At 40.0% G+C, this 22,142-nt stretch overlaps 1 protein-coding gene and 1 non-coding gene across 3 annotated transcripts; one reads left to right on the forward strand and one right to left on the reverse strand.

Moving 5' to 3' along the window:
- Nucleotides 1–12,390: 12,390 nt before the first annotated feature.
- trnae-cuc (transfer RNA glutamic acid (anticodon CUC)) lies at nt 12,391–12,462 on the reverse strand. Its single transcript has one exon. It is a non-coding gene; the product is annotated as a tRNA-Glu (tRNA).
- A 1,930-nt stretch (nt 12,463–14,392) lies between these two features.
- On the forward strand, nt 14,393–19,117 carry LOC103142570 (diencephalon/mesencephalon homeobox protein 1-A). Of its 2 annotated transcripts, none has more exons than XM_016674585.1 (5): nt 14,393–14,792; nt 16,461–16,627; nt 16,795–16,989; nt 17,068–17,518; nt 17,617–19,117. In XM_016674585.1, the coding sequence occupies exons 2-5, from the start codon at nt 16,475–16,477 to the stop codon at nt 18,033–18,035; spliced, it is 1,218 nt and encodes a 405-aa protein (XP_016530071.1). In that variant the 5' UTR covers nt 14,393–14,792; nt 16,461–16,474; the 3' UTR covers nt 18,036–19,117. The 2 variants fall into 2 exon arrangements, with proteins under 2 accessions (XP_016530071.1, XP_007558757.1); XM_007558695.2 differs by having other exon boundaries at nt 14,395–14,792; nt 16,461–16,628; nt 16,811–16,989.
- The last annotated feature ends 3,025 nt before the right edge of the window (nt 19,118–22,142 follow it).

The following is a 22,142-nucleotide window of genomic DNA, read 5'->3' on the forward strand; positions in this document are numbered from 1 at the left end:
CAACTTTGAAGTGGCACTCCGGCAAATGCACTCAATCAATTATAAATGAAATAATCTCCTTATGATATTAGAGATTTTTAAAGTCTAAGAAATACCGGGAGATTAGGGAGCCCAAATCAGTTTTAGCGGTATCTAAAGTGACAGCAGGAGAATCATTGGAGGGAGCGGGTAGAAACTTAAAATGATTATGTAGATCTGTGTCACTGCCGAATGTTTCTGCAAATCCCTGCTGGATCTACCGTAACAGAGGGAACAGATTATTCTTGGCCTTATTTAAAGGGTTGGAGTTCTTAAGTGGGTTTTTTTTTCTTTTTAACGGAAACATTTATATATATTTACACATATTTACTGCTATCCTCTTTCCCTTTTCACAGTTACTTCTGATGCTTCTTCTGCCCGTCATTCATTCACCCTTTGGGTTACCCATATATATGAGATTCCTCACTTGTACACTGGATTTAAAGATATTACAGTTTTACCTCACAGCAACACTCAATTAATTCCCTAAATAAAAAAAATACTGCAGATCTGTTGTCATTATAAAAAAATTGTTTCCTTGGCTAAGGTCAGAGAAACTAATATTTAAATTTTACAAACAGGGATCGGGTTTACTAACTAATGTCTTAAAATACACATGAAAATGAGCAATAAACAAGGGTTTGTTTTATATTATCTGGCTCTTTCCTACTTACTGTAAACTAAACTGACTGGGGGATGGGCAACGTATGGTAAGTCTGGAGGAGCTGGAGAGGTCACCAGCTCAGGTGGGAGAATTTATTGACCATATAGCGACTGGTCTTCCAATTCATAAATATGACCTTTAGGTCATACAAGCTTATATTGAAAGAAAATCATCATAAATCTTGTTTCTGGTTACTAAACAGCCACAAAGACACAGCAAATATGGAAAAAGAAAGAGCTGTGAGACCAAATCTGACTTATTTGGTCATGAAGCAATGTGTGATGGAAAAGCAACTTGTCCTAATAATACCATCCCCCCAGTAAAACATGGTGGTTAGCAATGGGACTTATGGCTGTTTGAAGGGAACTAAATCTTCAGAATGTGTTCACTTCAAAGAACCGCTCAAATGATCCAAATGTAAATTTTTCAAACAAGTCATTTTATCCTCACAGTTCTCATTTCATCCATATAGTTTTACATTAGTTGCTGACGCAAAAAAATTAACAACCGCAAAAAAGAAAAAAAAAAACACAGTATGTATCTTCATAAAACAAATAAATAGAAATATTATATACCCATATTTTGTGTGCATTAGTAATATATGAGTCACATTTGTAACGTGAAAACAAAATCAAAAGGAAATTGTAACAGAGAAAAAAATAGTAGACTTGAGTTGCTTTAGCAGAAAAAAAAACTTATAACATTATTTATAACAACAAAGGCGATACACTTTATTGTTTGATGTTAGTGGTCAGCAACATTCAACTATGAATATGAACCAAGGAGCAACAAGTGAGAAGAAACCAAGAGGAAGGGTGCGCACCACGACCATCCTCATCCTCTCTCTCTGCATGAAGTCTCATTGCCTCAGTATTCGAGCCAGGTTGCACACAGTGCTGCACATCTCCATAGCTTTCTTGTATTGGGATAATTATCCAATTTAATAAATATAATTTTAAATTAAGTAAAATAATAAGAGCTACTGTAGTGAGTGCAGAGCATAACAAGCAAAGAGCAAAGAACAGCTCTTTTCAACTAAGGGCAGTTAAACAGAATCGGATGGTTTGTGAATGTCACAAGTCACAGTTGTGGTGTGACTTGTGACATTCATGCTCATCATGAATGTGATGATGTCACATCATCACATTCATCATCATGCACATTCATCATCATCATCATGCTGTGAGGATGTTGTGTTTTTTCCAGCAAACCAGATTTATGTGTTTGAATGGTACAGTCAAAGTTCAAACTTGAAAAAAATAAAAAATCTGTGACAAAACTTTAAAACAGCTGTTCATATGTACCCTCAGTGAATCTAATAGCAATTTTATGAAGAAAATTGGTTATAAAAATATTTGTTCATGTAAAAAGCTGGTATGTATCCAAGAAGAGCCTCAGTTGTAATTGCGGGACAAGGTTGTTCAGCATGTGTTTACTCAGATGGAATGAATACAAATTCACACCATTATTTTTGCAATAGTTTGAGCTGTTCTATAAAAGCCCCAAAAGTTGAATGGGTATGAATACTTTTGCAAGACCCCTGTGAGCCTCGACTTTATTTCTGGCCATTTTGCAGAGCAGATGTAGTGTTTATCGTCGTCCACCATTAGTCACAGTCGTAGAAATTATGACCCAACGAGCATTTCTATCACGTTGGGGTTCATTCATCTTTGATTACACCTTTCAGATGATATAAATTACGCCTATCCAACACTGTTAGCTTGATGGATTACAGGGGCCTATATGAAACACACTGATCAATATCATGGATTAGTTCCTGTTTCAAGGCTGTGCAGCTCTTTGGAAACACATTCCTGCAGTCTGCCTTTGCAGTGAGCCGTGGCAGTGCAGTTAGAGAGCTCTGCCGCAGAGTAAAGCAAGAAAATAAAGTGAATAATGCAAAACCAATACTTGTAACTATGGATAACTGCAACTTTAATCAGTTTTATATCTTCTGATGACATTCCAACTGCTGTTTTGTTCTTTTACCATAGAAAAGCATTGGACATTAATGCTGACAACCTTAGTCAAGGTTTTTAGGAAGTTGGAAAATCAGTAAACATGCAAGTGTGGACAGATTCTGCAGGGCAAGTATCTGACATCTTTATGTCGCCCTCAGACAGAAGAGGTGAGTGGCTGTTCCTTTTAGGAGAAACGGGTGATTGCAGAGATCACCGCAAACTGTAGGAATTCAGATTCATTAATTCAGATTCATTTTCATTCAAGTGGAGAAAAAAAAAATTCTGAAAGCACCAGGAAACAACTGGAGACATTTATTAAGAACTAATGAAAATGTCCCATATGGACATGGAGTGGGTTAACTGAGCAATTCTTTCAAAATAAAGCTCAACAATTACTGCCGGTCGCGGTCAGAGAGTCAGTCACAGCTGACTCGCCACACAATCCAAAGAGGCAGATGCAGTGAGAAGCCTGACATCTCCATGCTTAGGTAATTATCGCCACTTCTGGCATGAGCTGAAGGGCCTCTTAACTGCCTCATTGTTGTTGTTAAACAGTTTACCCTGCTGATTGATGATGAAAAGGGAACATAGAGCCACACCTCTCCTGGGACTGTGACATAATGTGCATGTGTCCCCTGTGGCCTGGCCAGCTGGGCAGGCTAAACGTAACACTCACAAGCGGGGATTGTATGAACTACCACAGGAAAGGGGGGTGGGGGGTGGCCATAAATGCATTATTCATACCCATCTGAAGGTACACACTCCATGGCAACACACACACACCACCTCCACTTTCGTTTATTCAAATCCAGCCACTTTATCATATCAGTGGCAGGGCTGAGGAGTCATACATCCCCATAGATGCTCTGGTCTTTTCCTGCACCGTCATCAGATTCCCCAGCGCTCCCCAGTGTGCAGCTCCCCTCATTCATATTCATGTGAAGTCAGATTTTTTTTTTTTTTTTTGCCACAGGCCTCCTCTGTGTGTGCAAGACAGGGGCCTTGGGGAAACACAATGGAAACATACAAACAAGCAAACCAACACAGTCCTACTCTGGCTTTTCTAATTGATGTTAACGTTCCTGACAAACACATACAGAAATCTGCAGCTCTTAAATAGCAATTTGTGTCTTGGTGGTGCTAATGTGTGCTGGAAAGGATTATCTGACGAGAGGACTGCAGCTCTCTCTCTCTCTCTCTCTCTCTCTCTCTCTCATACTGCTTTCACACTTCACGTCTTAAAGGTCGATTACAACATTTACATAAAAATGTTAATACAACCACCATCATTCCAGTGTGATCAGTCAGAAGTGACCCTCATGCTCCAACCTATGGTGTCACACGCAGCATACTGCAAAATTGTGACAAGTTTCACTTCAATATAACATAAAAGATGGATGAAAAACAATATTCAGGTTATTATAAAAACTTGAATGTGGTTTCACATTTGAGCAAAATAGTTGATTAGGGCAACTGGTGGTTATATTGGGATTGCAGCCTCCCTTAGCCAGTTGCTACTGGTCTGAATGGCTGCTCAGTTTCTGAAGGTATAGTTCAGAACTTTTGAAGTGATGTTCTGTTTAAAGACATAAGAAGCTAATCTCCTACCTGTACAAGCTAACTTTTATGAAGTATATAAAAAAAACTGTTTGTGCCAAGGGGTTATAATGGCTAGTTGGAGTTGTCTTAAAAGCAGTCCAATCTCAGAAGGGTCAAAGCAGTTAACAGAAACAATATTTATGAACCTTGGGGGGAAAAATGGCACATTCGTTATGCATATGTCACACTGGTTTTAAAGGAGGACCCAAGCACAAAGATGACAGCAGAGAAGATTTAGATGAAAGAATATCAAATGATGACTTGCAGGAGGTTACAGAACATGAAATGATGAAAAGAGAAAAGGCATAGAAACTGGAAAACAATGGAGGAAAGTCATGCAGGACAACAGAAGGAGCCAGTGTGGAACAGTGCAAACCGGAGTGCTTAAATACAGAGGGAGAGGTGGAGGTGACAGAGGAACCAGACTTGAGATAATCAGGGAGAAGCTGAAGCAGCTGAGGGAGGGCGCAGGCAGAGAGGAGTGGTGAAGATAGAAAGCAGCTGGGAATGGAAGGAAGGAAGGTAGACAAAGACGAGACATGAGAAAACCAAATAGATGAAAGGAAGAAACCTGAAACTAAAATAAACAGTCAACAGAAAAGAAAACTAATCTGTGGAACCCAAACATAATGCACACATATTTCAAGTAACAAAAGAGAAAAATTAACTAGTAATATAAGAATAAAAATAAGGAAATGTTTAAAACACAAATAAAACTTAAGGTACGAACACCTATGGATCATTATTTATTAGATGTGTATTGTCAGAAAGCTCACAAATCCAAGATTTCTAGAAAAAAAGGAATCTCTCCATGTGCTTTAAGGACTAAATTATGTTTAGCTACAAATGAAAATGCCTAGAATTTCTGACTGTAAATAAGATATTAGCTACTTATTCATTTTTAGTAGAAACACACTTTAAAAATTATGGAATATCCCTTTAAGAAGTAAAAGCTCGATAAGATTCTTTTCTCTTCCCTCTATCCTCCATACTTCCTACCCTTCAAGTAAGGAATACACCGTGTTTAGCCAACCTGCTCATCTACATCCATTTTCCACTCCAAATTTGCAAGTAGTTCTTCATTTTAATGCTTTGTGCCTGTTTAGGTCTCCAGGTTAAGTGCAGCTTTCCCAGCAGAAAGCCCCGTGCCCTCAGGCCTCCTCAAACAGTCATTTCTTAAGCACTTTTTTCACACTGGTTTTCTATCTCTGTAGAGGCCTATATCAGACTGTAATTAGAGTCAAATGGCTGGGAGCAGCCTTGCAGGTAACCCAGTAAAATATGGTTTTGCTAAATGTGATGCTGTCTTCTAGGGACTTCTAGGACTTCTTCTTCTTCTACTTGTTTCCTGATTGGCAAACTGGTGTAGACCAAATGTTGGCAAAAGAAAAACAAACATGTATTTTAATACAAACTAATCTTAAATATGGGATATGACCTGGTAGTTTTTACTTCAAGTATCTTTTTAGGTTTTACTGTGATTTTTGCACAAAACACAATAAGACATTTAAAAAAAAAAAAGAAAGAAATACGGCCCCAGTAACCAGTTGATTACAATTGAATTTTCCAATCATATCGTCTAGATTGGATTCAAAAAGGTGAATTCACCTTTCTGAATCCAACAAAGAACATTTGAAGTCCTTGTTCAAGTCAAAGGCCAGATCTTGATTTCGTTGAGATGCCGTGTGCTGACTTGAAACAGCCTGAACGTGCAAGAAGCACCTCAAACATCTCACAATTGAGAGTGAGGAGAGGGGAAAACATTTCTCATTCTGATTTCAGACAGGTAAATGGCTACAAGAAGCATCTCTCCGAAGTTGCTTCAACCAAAGGGGTTCAGACCAGTTATTGTGCTGCACGGCGTCCTAACTTTCCCTCTGAATTCTCTTTTTATATTTTTTGTATCATGTTAGTTTGGTGACTCTTTGGGCCATTCAGTGGCTTAATGCCCGATTCAGCTTTCTCCCTACAGACAGCAAAAGCTTTTCTAAGAAGGCTTTTTCAGAACAAGGCATAAACCCAGATTATGAAAGAACAATAAAACCGTCCCTTATGTTCATTTCATAAAACACTGTATAATAAAGCTTATGGATAAGAGCTTGACTTAACAAGTCTAATGTGCTCTTATCAAAATACAGGTTGATGAGTGGAGAGTTTATGGTGGATTAAACCGAAGTTCAGCTGTTGGGAAACCCAAATTACAAACTGTACACGAAACATTATTATGCACTATGTGTTCATACTCACTCTGTTATGTTTGACCTTTTTCTGTGTCCATCAATCAAATAACAGAAACAAAAAACTATAACAATGCTAATAGGAAGTTCTGCGAGTTTCTCACTTGAAAAGAGAACAGTACGACTCCAGAGTGCCTTAAGCTCAACGGATGAGCCTCAATTCACTAAATGCTTCAATCCATATGACCCACAGATGCTTTAAAGCAGATTTAACAACAATAGACAGATGTTGGATGTTTAGAGGTAGCGTAGGGGAAGTGGTTATCACACCGGCGGATTTTTTTTTCTTCCTCATCCTTTTAATCTGGAAAAGACTCAGAGCTGTTTCTAAGTGCTTCCAAATCAGATAACGGAGACAGAGAAAATCAACTTTTCTGTGTAAGCGTGCACTGCTTTGTGGGGCTGATATGGACCAGAGAGGATTATTCTTGGATGGGAGACTGGCTTTGGAAGATCTACAAAGATGGAAATATGGATGTTCCTGCTTTAGAGGATCATGACAGTCGAATAGCGGGTCAAACCGCTTTGTCTGAGTCATGCAAAGACTCTTTAAAAGGTAATGGCACCAAATTTCACAATTCAAACTTTTCTATTTTTTACCTTCATGAAATTTGCAATACTGGTGTAGAACTGAACTCTGCTCTGTATTTTTTTTTTTAATTTCATTCACAAATGTTCTATTGAATCAAGTTAATGTTCACTAGAGCTGATGAGTCAGTCTTACATTCAATCACAATTTGCTCCTCATCATTCCAGCACAACCTGCTGGGTCAGACTCGCAATGTCAAGTCACATTGCATGTCCAGATATTCCTGCAAATGGATGTCACAGTCGATGTCCCTTTTACGAATCCAGGTAATGAGACAATAATGTTTGACCGGTATTCCCTGACTAAGAAACTCCTGATACCTGTTGTGAGTGTATCCTCTGCGTCTTTATGCTGGACATACACACTGTGTGCTCTACACACTAGTTCGTTACTAGTTCGTTTTCAAAATCATGTTTTCTTGTCTGTTCATGTATCCTGATCTGCTCTGCACAATGTGCCCAGTGTTTAAGTACGAGATGCGCAGAGCATAGCTTAAACACTAGTTGTTAAATTTTACAGTGTTCATTGCAAAATATTTAAGTTTAAGAAGAAAAACGTTTTTTTTGTGTAAATTATGTCTACACGTGCTGAACGGGACATGCATTTAAATATGTCATAAATCAACTCGTCCACAAGACATATCATAATAGAAAGAAAACATGCTAACAGACTGCGTATTAATTTTTTTGTGTGTGTAGCTGCATGTATCAAGTCAGATATTTGTGAGAAACATGTATTAAAGTAAGGTAGATTAAGTCTTTAGAAGATTAATTAGTTTCTTATCCTTATAAATATCATAGTAGAGGAAAAAAAACTAAACAATAAAAGACTATGGTGTCCGAAATGTCCCAGCAGACTGAATTAAAAAGGATACAGTATGAGTACTAATGTAAGGCGTGGCATTCTGATCAAGTATTGTGTTTTATTTTACCGCTCTTTAAAATTGCTGAATTTCCCGCGGCACCAAACAGATCAGTAGAAGAAAAGAGGGTTCATATTTTCCAAACGGAGCAATTCTTTGTTTACTTTCCAACTGTGGACCATTTCTGTACGTCTTCACTGGAAGAATTGTTGGCATGAAGAGGGATCTTGAAGCACTTCAAGAAAGAAAACAAAAGGAAGTGGGGTTCAACACACACTGGGATTGTTTTACTGTGTCCAACTAATAAATTGTCTAAATCTAGCTGCTAACTCAGTTGAAATGCTCATAAGAGACTTTTGCATGAAGGAAGTCCACAAACTTCAATGAATTGGGCCTTTCTGGAAAAAAAAAAAAAATCTAATATTCTTCCACATACAAGAGGAAGATAAAGTATTAAAGCTGGTGAGTAATGACATTTGCTTAGCTTTCAGAGACGTTTCCAGTTTCTTACAGTGAGGGATTTTTTTTTTTCTAACATGACTTTGTGATCATTTCTCAAATTTAGAATTTGAATCACTGAAAGCAAAATAGATTTGAGGAAATCTTTTCTATTTCTTTCATTTATTTTTACAGTGCTTAAGAGTCCTGCATGTTGACTGTGGGTCTCCACAGTAGGTCACTGATATTCCCAGTCCCAGCCCTTTCCCAGGGTGATAGTTAATTACCCAGGATAAATCCACCGGCAATTTGTCAGGCTGCTCCTGCATTCCCAGCCACCCCATTCACATCCCACTTCCCTCCTCTCTTATTCCTCATTCTAAGCTCATGTAATGAATCACTAATCACTCAGTCCCTTATAAACATCCCCAGCCTATTATCTCTTAATTACCCCCACCCATGTGGCAGCAACACAGGCCAGCAGGGGGCACACAGTGACAAAAAAGAAACACTACAAATACCATGCGAGTGAATCAAATCCATTTCTGCTCCAAGATTTTAAGATAAGATTTCAAAAAGTCAGAGGTTTGTAGTGTGTGTGTGTGGGAACGAGGGCAGTGTATTTACCGCCACTCGGTGAGTTATGTGTGTCACCAAGTCTGTGCACCTTAGAGGACCCTCCAGCTGTGGTGGTTTATGTACATACAGCCAGAACTGCTTCGCTCTCAATCTCTGCTTGGCCTTTCTGACCGCCGGGCTGCAAACGGCCCTCTTGTGGAGCAACAGCGCTGCGGTTGGAAAATGGAGCCTCTAACTCACAGAGTCATTTGCCGACGCCACTCTTGGGATTCGAAGCGAGTTGCGGCAGCGCAAAGATAGAAATTGGAACTGGCAGCAAACATGAAATGGGGTCATGGGATTTGCCCTCCGTCATACACACATACACACACACACACACACACACACTCCATCGACACATGCATCTACACGAAGCATGTGAATTTGAAGGTCTCCTGATTACCAAGGGTGGTCTGTTCAGACAAAAGGTGGCAGAGATAAACTGTCTTTTACAGAGCGTCCTAAAGAGACTTGGTGCTTTGCTGCTGTCATTCAGTATCTTTTGAAGAGTCTTCACACAAGACATTAAGTAGAGTCTAATTGATTTGAGGTTTATTCAAATTAAAGGCTTTACGCCTTAGATACAAGTTGAGGGTCATCATTTGTGTGAAATTCCTATACTCTTTTTTTTTCTGATAAAGTGCCAAATAATACGTTTGCCTGTTGTTGTTGTTGTTGCCTGTTTAGATCAACCATGTAAACCAAGAACAATTTCTTTTAAGTGTCTTAACTGACAGGTGACCCTTACAAACATTTCTTGACAACATGTTTTTGAATTTAATCTCACTAATTTCTACATATCCCTTGAGGATCTTAAAGCTTAACTTTAGAAAAGGGGAAGAGAAAATCTCTAAACACCATTTTCTGGAATCCTAGTGTTCATTTTTTGTTTTGTTTTGTTTTGTTTTGTTTTTTTTGTCAGCCATTTAGTGAAAGCCTGTCAAAAATGGTTAGCTTCTCCAGTGAAACTACTTCTTTGGATCGTAGCTCCCAGTCCTGCCCTATGTCTGCACAGTTTCTTTCTATCCCCTTGTTTCTCTCCTTTTGTTTAGATAAAGCGAGGGATTAGGATAGATTTGCCCCCATAAAGCTGTGGTTTGATGGGCTTTTATCCCACCATGTTGCTAAAGCTGTGTAGCCCCTGGATTAGGCCCTGACAATAGAAACCCTTGTGCTGGGCCGCAGCCTGAGGGGCACAACCGAAGTTCTGCTCTGAGAAAGAGGGAGGAAGCAAACCTGCCAACTCCGATACATCAAGTCTGCCGGAGAAAGCGTTCAGAGGAGTTGCAGCAGGGACTGCTCAATCACGCAAGGGAAGAGAATACAGTGAACAACTCATGGCTTACATCACATCTGGACAGGAACTCAGCTCATTGATCCAGGTTGCAAACTTTAAGGAAACTGCGTTCCCGAAGCGTCTTTCACAGATAAGACTCACAAATGTGTCATAAAAGACAGAACATGAAAGTTAAAGCACGATCGATCAGTCAAAAACTGATAAAGTCAAAGACATTATCAAAAACAAAAACACAGTTATGCTTAAAAAAAATAAGAGAAGGAAGTTTGAATGTTTTAAACAACTTCTTTGAATATTCCAAGATTCTCAAGACAACGCAAAAGAAAGTTGTTCCAAAGTCGAGGTGCATCATTCTGGAGAGAGCGATCCTCCTGAAGATTGAAATATTACTATGTATAACTGGCTCTTCATAGCAAAGTTACTGCATCTGTAGCTGTCTGCTGTCTGAATGTGTTGTTTTCTCTCTGCTTTTACAGTTCACTGCGCTGGAACAAAACAAATACAATTGAAACATCACGATGCTCTCGTTGAGCGCTGCCACGGCTGTACAACAGCATATTCATGTTTACGTTGTGACTCATCATCACAGCAAATAGAATTTGATCTTATGTAGCAGTTTCCAATTGACGTCCCCACTTTGCTATGCATATAAACCACGTAGCCCACATTAGGAGCAGCTGGCCGGGAGCTGGACAGAATGCACGTTTTAAGTGTTTATGAATAAACGAAAACGGCTTGTTCATTTAAAAGCAGGCGTCGAGGACAGACTTAAAGGTGAATGGCCCACTAATACACAGCCAGAGGACTGCTCCTTTGTTACTCCAGTCACACAGGTCCCACCGAAGCAGTCAATTCTGAACCATGCATCAAAATGATTAATTTCACCCAAATGAGCACAAGCTAACCTTGGCTGAGAGCATGAGCTGGCCACAGCTGCTGGAATAAAACCTAATGTATGCAGAAAGTTAAAGAAAAAAGTTAATGATAAAAGTTAATGAGCTCAGAAGGCAGGATGCATCAACTTTCTTCTGAAGTTGGAGAGTTTCACTCCGAGCCTTTTGAGGGGTAAAATTACAAACTAAGCACGCATTATAAACCTGATTAAAACCACAGATGACTTATAAATCCCAGCAGCTTCCGCGTCTGAGCGTTGATTTATGCTGCCAAAGTCCTGATGCAGGGATAGAAGTTTGGAGGCAAGGGGATGACTGAAGACGCTAACTCAGATCTAAGCAGAGGCTTTAACAAGATAAAGCTTTCAATGCAGCCGGAGTGAGGAGAACAATGAGCCTCCCAGGGAAATCCACCAAAATCCGAGAGTTATGAGCAGCACTGAGGATCGGAGGCATCGGAAGTATCAAACAAAGAAAGACAAAACAAACAAACAAACAAAAAAACAACACTGCCAGAGTAATTTGTATAATTAACAACAAAACTATCAAGTTATGTCTACAACATGAAATTCTATCATTTGTTTTTGAATTGGGTGAAAAAAAGTAAGCATTACACATAAAAATGCAGGTACTTAATAAACTGTTTTTAGTTATGTTATTGTGAAAGTTTGATGGCATTAATAAGATTAACAACAATTTAATTTTCCTTTGCAATTGAAAAAAAATGAATTGAATTGAATAAAGAACCTAGAGGTTTAAGAAAATGGGATCAGGTGTTTTAGTGGCATAGAAATAGTACTGCTACAAGCTCACACTGGAAACTTAAAAATACTTAAATAATACTTAGGTAAACATCTTACTCTACTGAGATTACATGTAAAATATCACACTCCACCATTTTTATTTTTTTACTGAAAGGTATTTACAGTTTGCTCATTTTAAATTATAAAATGAGCATATATATATATATAACTTCAAGCGGTGTCAATATGGTGCATTTGGTAGCTATACGGAGTAATTTAATCTGTTCCCATAGAGAACACTTGCTGAAGTTATCCAGGAAGAAGCTTAAGGTTGTGTCAGTCCCTAAGGACTTGTGTAATGAATGTTTTCCCTCATCACAGCTGAATCAGATGTTTTCTGCAGAACTTTCACAAACTGAAGAGATAATTAGAGCAGCTGTCCAGCTCAACACCCACGACTGCAGGAAAAATTTCCCTGACCGGGAATCGAACCCGGGCCGCGGCGGTGAGAGCGCCGAATCCTGACCACTAGACCACCAGGGAGGGCTGAAAGGTTTTCTCAGGCATCGTCAAAGGCCCGTCAAACTGATGTGTGGCGACAAACTTTCTACATGTATTGTTCTGAATTTTTTTTTTTTCTGAAGCTATATGATTTTAAGCGCTTAATCCCGTTCACCTCTGTACGTTTTTTTACGTTTAAATGTGAGAAGAAGAAGAAGAAGATTGTTCCCTATTTCTTGGTCAGGACGGACTGCTGCTTCTGGCCTACAAAATCCTTCTAAACTGGGCCTCTTGACTCCTTCATTGAAAGCCTTGAGCCACGCTGGACATTAGGCCGCATTAGGTCGCGTAGGAAAGCTGATTTAAGGAAGAGCAGCTGAGAGGAATTCCTTCTCGCTTTATTTTGCTTTAGAGACGGTTCCCACAAAGAGACACTGCTCAGATTTACCTCCAGTTTAAGTTCTTATGTCCATCGGTTCACAAGTTAATCCAATTTTTCCCTCTTTAGGCCCAAATGCGAAGCAGCTACAGACAACAAAAAGGGAGAAGAAAACATTAAGTAAAAAAATAAAAATAAAAAATAATAAGGAAAATGGAGAGAGAAAATATGTGTAAATAAATAAATACTTGTTTGATTTTACGTTAAAAATAAAACAGAGTTTTGGGATTGCTAACCACTTGTTGCAGCAGGCATCTTTAGACTGTAGGTTCCCAACACGCCGTGAAGTCTTCCATTAGGCTGATAAAACAAACAATAAAAAGGGAAATACCACATAACTTTAACTGAGCTGAGTTGCAGCTCAATAAATTATTTTCACACACACATGACTTTCGGGAGTCTGAGATATCGGGATTGAATGTCTAACCTCAGCCTCCCTTCTCTTCTCTCTCCACCTGCTTCCATCTCTCTAAATTCAGCAAAAATATGCAGGCTTTACATTAAAAGGCTACTTTCGCTGCCCTTAATTCCAGCCTAAACGGTTTTTCCTCGCAAGAAGGAATCTTTTCTAAAAAACCTCGAAGAAGAAGGGAGGGTGGAGGGGTGTATTATTGTTTTAATCCTCTTACCAGCAGTCATTTTAAGACATTTTTTAGAGGGGTGAAATGGCGTCTTGTCTACCCAATCCTAACCCAAATCCCTCCGGGGCCCGGGGAGCTGCTGGAGGCACAGCAGCAGCCCGGGCTGAATCTCTCCATCTCAGCTGCTTTCCCACAAAACTGCGCGGAAGCTGCGAGGGAAAATTAAAAGCACGGCATTAACCCGAAAGTGGCCGATCTGTGCGCACCGCGAGAGCGCATAAAGGCCGAACCTGAGCCGAATATTTGCATATCATTTAATTACCACGAGTGTGACGGGTCTTTTTCCACTGAACGCAAACGTCTCATTAGATTTACACTAACTCAAAATTAGACGGAACTGCTTGATGTCGGAACTTAAGATTTATTTAACTCATGACCATAAAATGAATCTAATACTTAATGCATAATTTGTGCTGATTAGCAATTATTTATATATAGATATATTTAAAAAAAAGACTAATAAAGCAAGTTGTACCTGTACAAGAAATGTAACGAATTAAAGCGAGCATCTACAGCAGTTTTATATTGGATTGTTTTTATATTATAACTTTTTGTTGTTGTCAGATGTCTTACATATGTTCTACTGTAGTTTAATATAACATTTTTACTGTAAATCCAAATGCGGGAGCTACTATATAATTGTAATAAATAACATTTTGATAAAAGGATAAAAGGTAACAAGTTGGAAAACATCAGTTCGACAATTGCTTTACTGAAAAAGAAAACAACAAACATCATAAAGACAGGTAAGCCATTAATTTATTTAGACCTGCATCTACTGACTGATTTATAAATTCTCGGTAAAAGTTGTAGTAGTTGCATTTATAAATCAAAACAGGATCATTTAAAAAATATGCAACAAAAAAAAGAGAGGAAAAAAACAGAGATTTATGTCTTCTGTCTATTTATCTGTTTTGTATAATCAGCTCAGATGTAGTGATGTTAAACTGGGGGTCCACAGACAGGGAGGTGCACGCCTCGGTAGGATAAAAGAGGAGGAAAGCGACGTGATTGGCGCACCAGTCGGAGCTTCCGTGCGTCCCCGGTGACCCCACCCGGAGCGCTTTAAAAGCCCGTAGATGGCAGCGCTGCATCCTCCCCACAGCCACCGCAAAGAGAGAGCGGACAGCGGAGCGAAACGCATGCAGCGGACTATCCTCAAGACATCAAACCGAAGGAAAACCGGGAGCGAAGAAAATGAGAGGGCGGCTGCTGAACCTTGGGAAGAAGTAGTTTGATAAGTGAATATTTATTCCGGCGGAGAAACCTACAAATTGCGCGGAGAAAAAGAGGTAAGGTGATTTGCTGAATCAGAGTTGATGCTGTGTTGGTATTTTTCATTTGCAGAACTTGTGCAAACAAAGTGGGTTATTTATTATTATTTTATGTCGCTCTTATCAAGCAATTTTATTTCAGGGAGAAAATAAATCTCCCCCCCCCCCCAAAAAAAAAAAAAAAAAGTGACGTTAGTTTACAGATGTTAGTAAAACTTTCAATAGCTGTAAATTAAAATAATCTCGCACGGTTTAAGGTTGATTTATTGCCTGTTTTTTTTTTGTTTTGTTTTGTTAACGCCCCCAATAATGTTTGCCTTACATCCCAACCCTTTTGAAATAAATAATAATGCTCAACTGACGACTGCACGCTGAGCTCCGGCCCCGAGGCGGTTCTTTACTAAATGCAGCATAACTCATAAATCCACGGCAATAAGCATAATTAGGCTGTAATCAGAGCCCGGGGCTTCGTGACATTGTCCTGAAAGAAGAGCATTGTGTTACATTTTACACGCAGATTGGAAGAAAATTGAACAGAATAAATAATTCAGGGCAGGTGTGTTCCCCCCCCACCCCCCTAGAGCAATTGTATAAAATAAAATAGAATCGAATAAAATAAATAAATACAAGAAGTTGTATTGCATTAGTCCAATATTTCTTTTAAATCACACAGTCCCACGAAGCGCACCCACGTGGACCACCTTTCACGCGTCAGGGCTGATGATAAATTAATAGCCTTGTAAAGTTGAAACCTATTTGCAGACGCATTAGAAAAGGGAGCTCAATAGGGAATCCATGTGCATAATTCTCTGACGACCCGTCACGGTTTGCCCCGTCAGCCTGCAGGCGTCTAAAACTGACCTGAAACCCGCCACAGATTGTGATAAACGCCGTGTCCCAGTCTGGTCAAAACTATCCGGGAGCTAAGAAGGAAAAAATAATCTATATTTTTTTTTTCTTGCACTTTATATCAATTACAGACTGCAGATCTGATAGTCAGTGAGTTCACAAAGCAGAAATAGTTTTTATTAAAACCTTTCCACTCTGAACAAGTTTCCCTTTTTTACCCCCGTCACTTAAACTTGTTTATGTCGGAGGAAAACACACGAAAATATTTTATTTTTACTATTAAATTAAATTTTTAAGTAGGCCAATAAACTATTTTAGAAAATTGATAGTATAATAATAATAATAATAATAATAATAATAATAATTCTTATTTTGAATGTGCAAATAAGCTATTTAATTAAGGACACATTTTACTCAATTTATTTTATATTTGATCTAAAATCACAAATCTTTTTTTAAAGAAACACGCCGTCTATCCGAGTTTTAAACCACATAGATGTGTTATTTCAGGTCATTAAAAATGATCATTTTTTGGTAACTAGTCAATATTTCGTGCATTTTATAGAGTACATCCTTAAAACGTTCCTTATTAAGAATATTCTTCTTTTTAACCTAGATCTATTTAAACACATCAGAGATCATCCTTATTTACTGTCTGACCAGGCACAAACTAAGAAGCGCCTCCATTTAACTTGTTGACAGTTGAATTTGTTCAGCTCCACGTGTTTTACAAAAAAATAAAAATAAAAATCCCAAAATCTGTATTTTAATAGTAAAATGTTTTAATTGAATATCTGTTGAGTGAAAAGGACCAACAGCAGCTTGTCCTCTCTGCAGAAGCGTAGTCAGCCATGCAACACTACGGGGTGAACGGCTACTCTCTGCACGCCATGAATTCCCTGAGTGCCATGTACAACCTTCACCAACAGGCGGCGCAGCAAGCGCAGCATGCACCTGACTACAGGCCCTCAGTGCATGCGTTAACCCTTGCAGAGAGACTAGCAGGTAAGAATCAGTTGCACATTTTCTCATTTTATATTTCTCACTCCCAGCATCTTTGTCACAGGCTTCACTTGTTTAAGCAGAATATTTACCTACACCAGGAGCTCACCTAACTCCCTCCACTTATCAGTCCCTTGAATTAAACTGGTCATGTTTCTTCTTTCTCAACGGTTGTACATTTCAAGACATTATCCTTGAGGCCCGCTATGGCTCCCAGCACAGAAAGCAGAGGCGTAGTCGCACGGCCTTTACCGCGCAACAGCTGGAGGCTCTGGAAAAAACCTTCCAGAAGACCCACTACCCTGATGTGGTGATGCGGGAGCGCCTGGCCATGTGCACCAACCTGCCCGAGGCTCGTGTGCAGGTAAGAACAGGACGTCCACGTTAAGGCATAAAAATATAATTTAGTTTTGGTAGTCTAATTTATTCATCCACCTGCCAGGTCTGGTTCAAGAATCGCCGAGCCAAATTTCGCAAGAAGCAGCGCAGTCTCCAAAAGGAGCAGCTACAGAAGCAGAAGGAAGCGTCAGGAGCTGCTGACGACTCACCAGAAGACTCTAAAACAGACCTCACAAATGCTCCTAACACCACCACCACCGTGGTTCCTGAGGTCCGCAGTCCTCCTCCTCCTCCTTCGTCCTCTTCATCCTGTCACTCAGAGTCAGAGCGGCTGGCCGCAGCACGGCCTCAGCCGGGAGAGATGAGCGTGGAAGTCAACGTCACGTCCCCAGAGCCATCAGACAGCGAGTCAGCAACAGAAGATAATGCTGAGCGAGAGGAGGAGGAAATTAGCGGGGAGTCGAGGGTGAAACTCAGGGAGGAGGTGCAAGGAGACGGGTCTATCCAGGCAGGAAGGAGCTCTCCGTTCTGCAAGAGACTCAGTCCCACATCAGGTACAAACATCGATTGAACTAATGCAATTACTTTTGAGATTGATTGGTTTTAATTTAAGCCACAAACTACAAGTTCCTGTTCCCTTTCTATCTTTCAGACTCTCCATTGAGCTCCCCCGCCCTGCCGACCTCCAGCAGTGTAACCAGCGGGCTGGTTCAGAGTAACTCCTATGCCTCATCTCCTCTCAGCCTCTTTCGACTGCAGGAGCAGTTTCGGCAGCACATGGCAGCCACAAACAATCTGGTGCACTACCCATCCTTTGACATGAGCGCACCGTCTTCCCTGCCCTACCTGGGCATGAATGTCAACATGCCTTCCCCACTGGGCTCACTGCCCTGCCAGTCCTACTACCAGACCCTATCACAAGCCCAACAGGTGTGGAACAGCCCACTGCTGCAGGCGGCTCCAGGCAGCCTCCCGGGAACCCTCAACAGCAAGACTACAAGCATCGAGAACCTCCGGCTAAGGGCCAAGCAGCACGCAGCGTCCCTGGGACTGGACACGCTTCCCAACTGAAGAACCTGGCTGCATTTCAGGCCAACAATCCAACTTTTTCTTTTGACCCCTCAAAGTAATTTCGTACACCCAAGAAGATTTTCCGCAGGAGCCCAAGAACGTATCTGTGTCACCTCCAATATGATCGCGAGATGTTTTGCTGATCAAATGTTTAATGTCCGTACTAATTTTCAAGTAAAAGTCAGGTGAACTACTGATAATGTTCAATTTGCATTGCAAAAACCAGAGTTCAGTGGTTAACAGGAGAAAAGAAAGCGTTCGCAAAACAAGCTGAGCTAAAGTAAACACTTTGGAGGACCTACCTCAATATGGATTGTCAACACACAATTTCCTATTGCCTCATTATCATCGTCATCACAGACATTCACCTCAAAGACAAGAGGAATACATCATCTGGTTGGACGTAAGAGATGACAACCATAACCATTCCGTATTGACGGTAGATGAGACTGAAGAGGATGTTACTTTAATCAACTGTGAAAGGGCAACGGCATCAGCTGGTCCACACCATGATCGAGTCAGGACAAAAACATCCTCCCACTGTTCATCTGAGATTCTAAAATGTCTTGCAACTCTGCAAGATCCTTTGAACATAACATGTGCATGCATGAGATCCTCTTAAGCTTGGCTTGTACAGCCACCCAACACAGTTTTCATGGGAACAGAAAAAGACCTGACACCACAAAACAAAGCTTGAGCCATTCTCGGAGACCTTCTTGTTCGAAGGTATCCTTCTCAGCTTGGACTAAATGGAGTGTTGTAAATAACCCCCAATCCTTACCACCATCTGACTGGTTTCAAAGCAAACCCCAAATCAACTTTCGCGCAAAGGGTTTTGGAAAAAAAAAAAATAAAAAAATATGTTTTTTTTCCCAATTATAACCTCGAGCATCCACATAAATAAAACACGGGGGAAAAGTTGCCAACCTTTTTGTGCTTGCCAGTAGTTTCAGCAGAAAGAAGCACATGGTACATCTCTGTATTATATATCACTGTAGATGAAAGACATGTATTTGTCAGTTGGTTAAAATATGAGTAATTTATCTGTTCAATGCAAGAGAATAAATTGTAAATGAAGTGTTCTCCGTGTCGTTGCTTGGAACTTTGTGTTTGGATGGATTTTAGTTTTCTAACTCAGTCAGATCTTTTTTTTTTTTAATGAATAGTTGAGGCATCACCAGAAAGAGAAAAAGTGAACAATACAAGCATTTTCTTTGAAGATAAACAAGTCTTAAATTACTTCTGACTCTTTTTACCCTGTTTGTTGAAAAAAATACTATGTACAAGAAGAAGTTATCATGGACAAGTACCAACAGGAGACAGTTGTACTGTTCTCTTGCAGCAAGAAGTTTCTAGTTTGAATCTCAGCCAGAATGTTTCTGCAGTGAGTCTGTGGGTCGTCTCTGGACACTGTTTTCCCCAAAGTCCAAAACAAGAACATTAGTTCAATTGACTTCTCTTAATACTAGTAAGTGCTCAATGGTTTGTCCTGTACTTCCTGTTGTCCTGTGATGGACTGACCTGACCACTGGAATTAGGCACCAGTCCCCTGCAGCGCTTATCAGGAACAAGTAGGTTCAGATGATGGATAGATGGATGGATGAAAAAAACCAGCAGGGAACTGGAATGAGCTGCTTTCATCCCAGCTGGTTGGAAACTCAAAAATCCAATCTTTTTCTGATAAATTAACCTTATCATACCTAAGTGTTGCTGAGTTGTGCTGACAACAACAGTCTTTGGGGTAGATGTTTTTACAAAGTAAAGAAGTTAATTTTCTGTGTGATTGGCGTAAAAAAATAAAAGAACAAACCGAGATGCAAAACACATATTGTGTTTTCTACAATAGTTTGAGGCGTGTTTCTAATTAGTTAAGGCTGGAAGTAAGCAAGAGAGAGCAACACGTTTGCATGTCTCACTGTTAAGGCAAGGCCTTACGTTCTCTACAGGCAATACTCAGGGAGTCAGTTTTTTTTTTTTACAGTCCATTACAAGGCTAGTTTGAATATTTTGTAAGTGAGGTTCTGTGAGGTTAATTATCAGTAACATGTCCCTTACTTGCAGACGAAAGAAGTCTTATCACAGCTTTTTGAAAAAGTTGTAATAAGTTCTTGACCCACATGTCAAAAGTCAACTCTTTTAGTTGACTTTTGCAGTTTAAAATAAGTCACATTAAAATGTTCATACAAGTAGCTATGTTAGTAGATATTAACAGTAGGTTACACAATTCCCCCAAAAAGTTGTCGTCATGTTTCGTGCTGTTTTGCTTTGCCGAACAAGTCAGTCGCAAACCTGTCACTTTCTTCCGTCTCTCCAAACACAGGAGAAACTTTTGAATTTGGTTTTAGTTGTAGTTTATTTTGAAAATGATGCCAGCAGAGTCATGATCAGCTGATCCTCCAAATCAGCCGATGAGGTGGACTAGATCACATGCGTGCTTGGTACTCTCTACCTCTCTCAGGATCTTTTAGCCCTTCCAATAAGCTCATGGTTATTTGACATATTTCTACTAACAGTAAAAAACTATAGACGACTTCACATAACCTCGCTTAAAAATATATATATAACCCACTGCTTTAAGCTAATCATACTAATTGTTAATGTAAGATGCTAAGGCCAATTTTTAAATGTCAAGTTCATAATGAACTTCATTTTAAAATGGCAAAATTTTGGTTGGCAGGCAAACCGTGATATTGCTCTGTTAAGAGTAAAAATATTCCAGGACCATTCACAGCAGGAAGGCTACAAAGAAATAAATAGAATATTTTTATTATAAACAAACTTTTACAGAAAAAAAAAAACAAAAAACAGAATTAGCTTAAATCTGTATCGGCTTTAGACTAAACTAGATTGAAAATCAGCCAAAAAAATTCAGATAATGTATCTTCTTTCAAAGCTCTAGTCTAGAACCTTAGGTGTTTTAGATTACCCTCAAAAATGAGAACAAAATGATTCAAATATTCGATGAGATTCAACAGAATCGACTTATACTTCGCAAGTCATCCGAAATGACACTAAACAGTTGTGATTCCAGACCTTTTGTGGTGCAAATCTAATTCAGGTACAGACGTTCCACTGAAGACACCTTGATGATCCATAAATAATTTGGACACAGGGGGTCTACCATCCTCAGCAATAGGGTTTACACACCACATAGGGGAGAAGCTGCCACTTGTTCACCCAGAGCAGAAGAACTAATCCTACATGAAATGACTGAAGCAAAGTGTCAGGCTCTAAAGAGTCTCCAATCCACCCGCCCACTCCTCACACGCCGCCCTGCCGTCCTCCCCCACCCTGTCAGCCGAGGTTTGGCTGCACCGAAACAGAATGCCTTGCCATAAGAAGATTACCTTTGGTTGGGATATCGATGGATTAAGTAAGAATAGAATGAGATAAAATAGGACTGAAAGGGGTTCTGGAGTCAGCAAAGTTCAGACACCTGTTTTCTTTTCCTCTCCAACTCGCTTCATGTCCAACCCCCACCTCCCAAAAAAAAAAAACGCTTGTCGAATAGAGAAGATGATATAAGCGTAAAACGTGGAGCACAAAACTTTACATTAAAGTGCACTGATAACGCTTATCCATGACCGGTTGGGTTCTCTGAAACATGCTACTTAAATGTGTGGTCAATTTGTCGTGATTATGTGGGTTTTCTGCGTGCCTTCGAGAACTCATGCGGCTGTGAGGTAACGGGAATGGTGTGTGAGTGTGTCTATGGCAGCTAAGCTGCTGAAGGTTTCCAGGAGCCCTTTGATGTGTATCTGGGCAATGCACTATTAGAGGGATTTTCCTAGTTGACAGCTCAGAGAATGTGTGGAGGAATTGCGATGCCAGCAGGCTAAAAGAATGCTGGAAACAGGATTAGGATCATATTCTGGCAGCTCCTGTCACTTCATCAATGGGCTAAGGTTTCCTCAGTGACAGCCCTCCTTCTCTGCCCGGTTAAAACCTTTAGTGGGGTGAGAGAGGGGAAAAAACAATGATTGAATGGTGTGCTATGATTTCTGTGCAGCTTTGTGTGGGGAGGTCTGAGAGGGGACTGTGCCGATACACAGAGAGGGGTTGGTCGAAGGGAACAAGAAGAAAAAGACGGGGGGCCTTCTGGAGGCG

The sequence above is a fragment of the Poecilia formosa genome, unplaced genomic scaffold (assembly GCF_000485575.1).
Source record: "Poecilia formosa unplaced genomic scaffold, Poecilia_formosa-5.1.2 Scaffold98, whole genome shotgun sequence".
Classification (NCBI taxonomy): Eukaryota; Metazoa; Chordata; class Actinopteri; order Cyprinodontiformes; family Poeciliidae; genus Poecilia; species Poecilia formosa.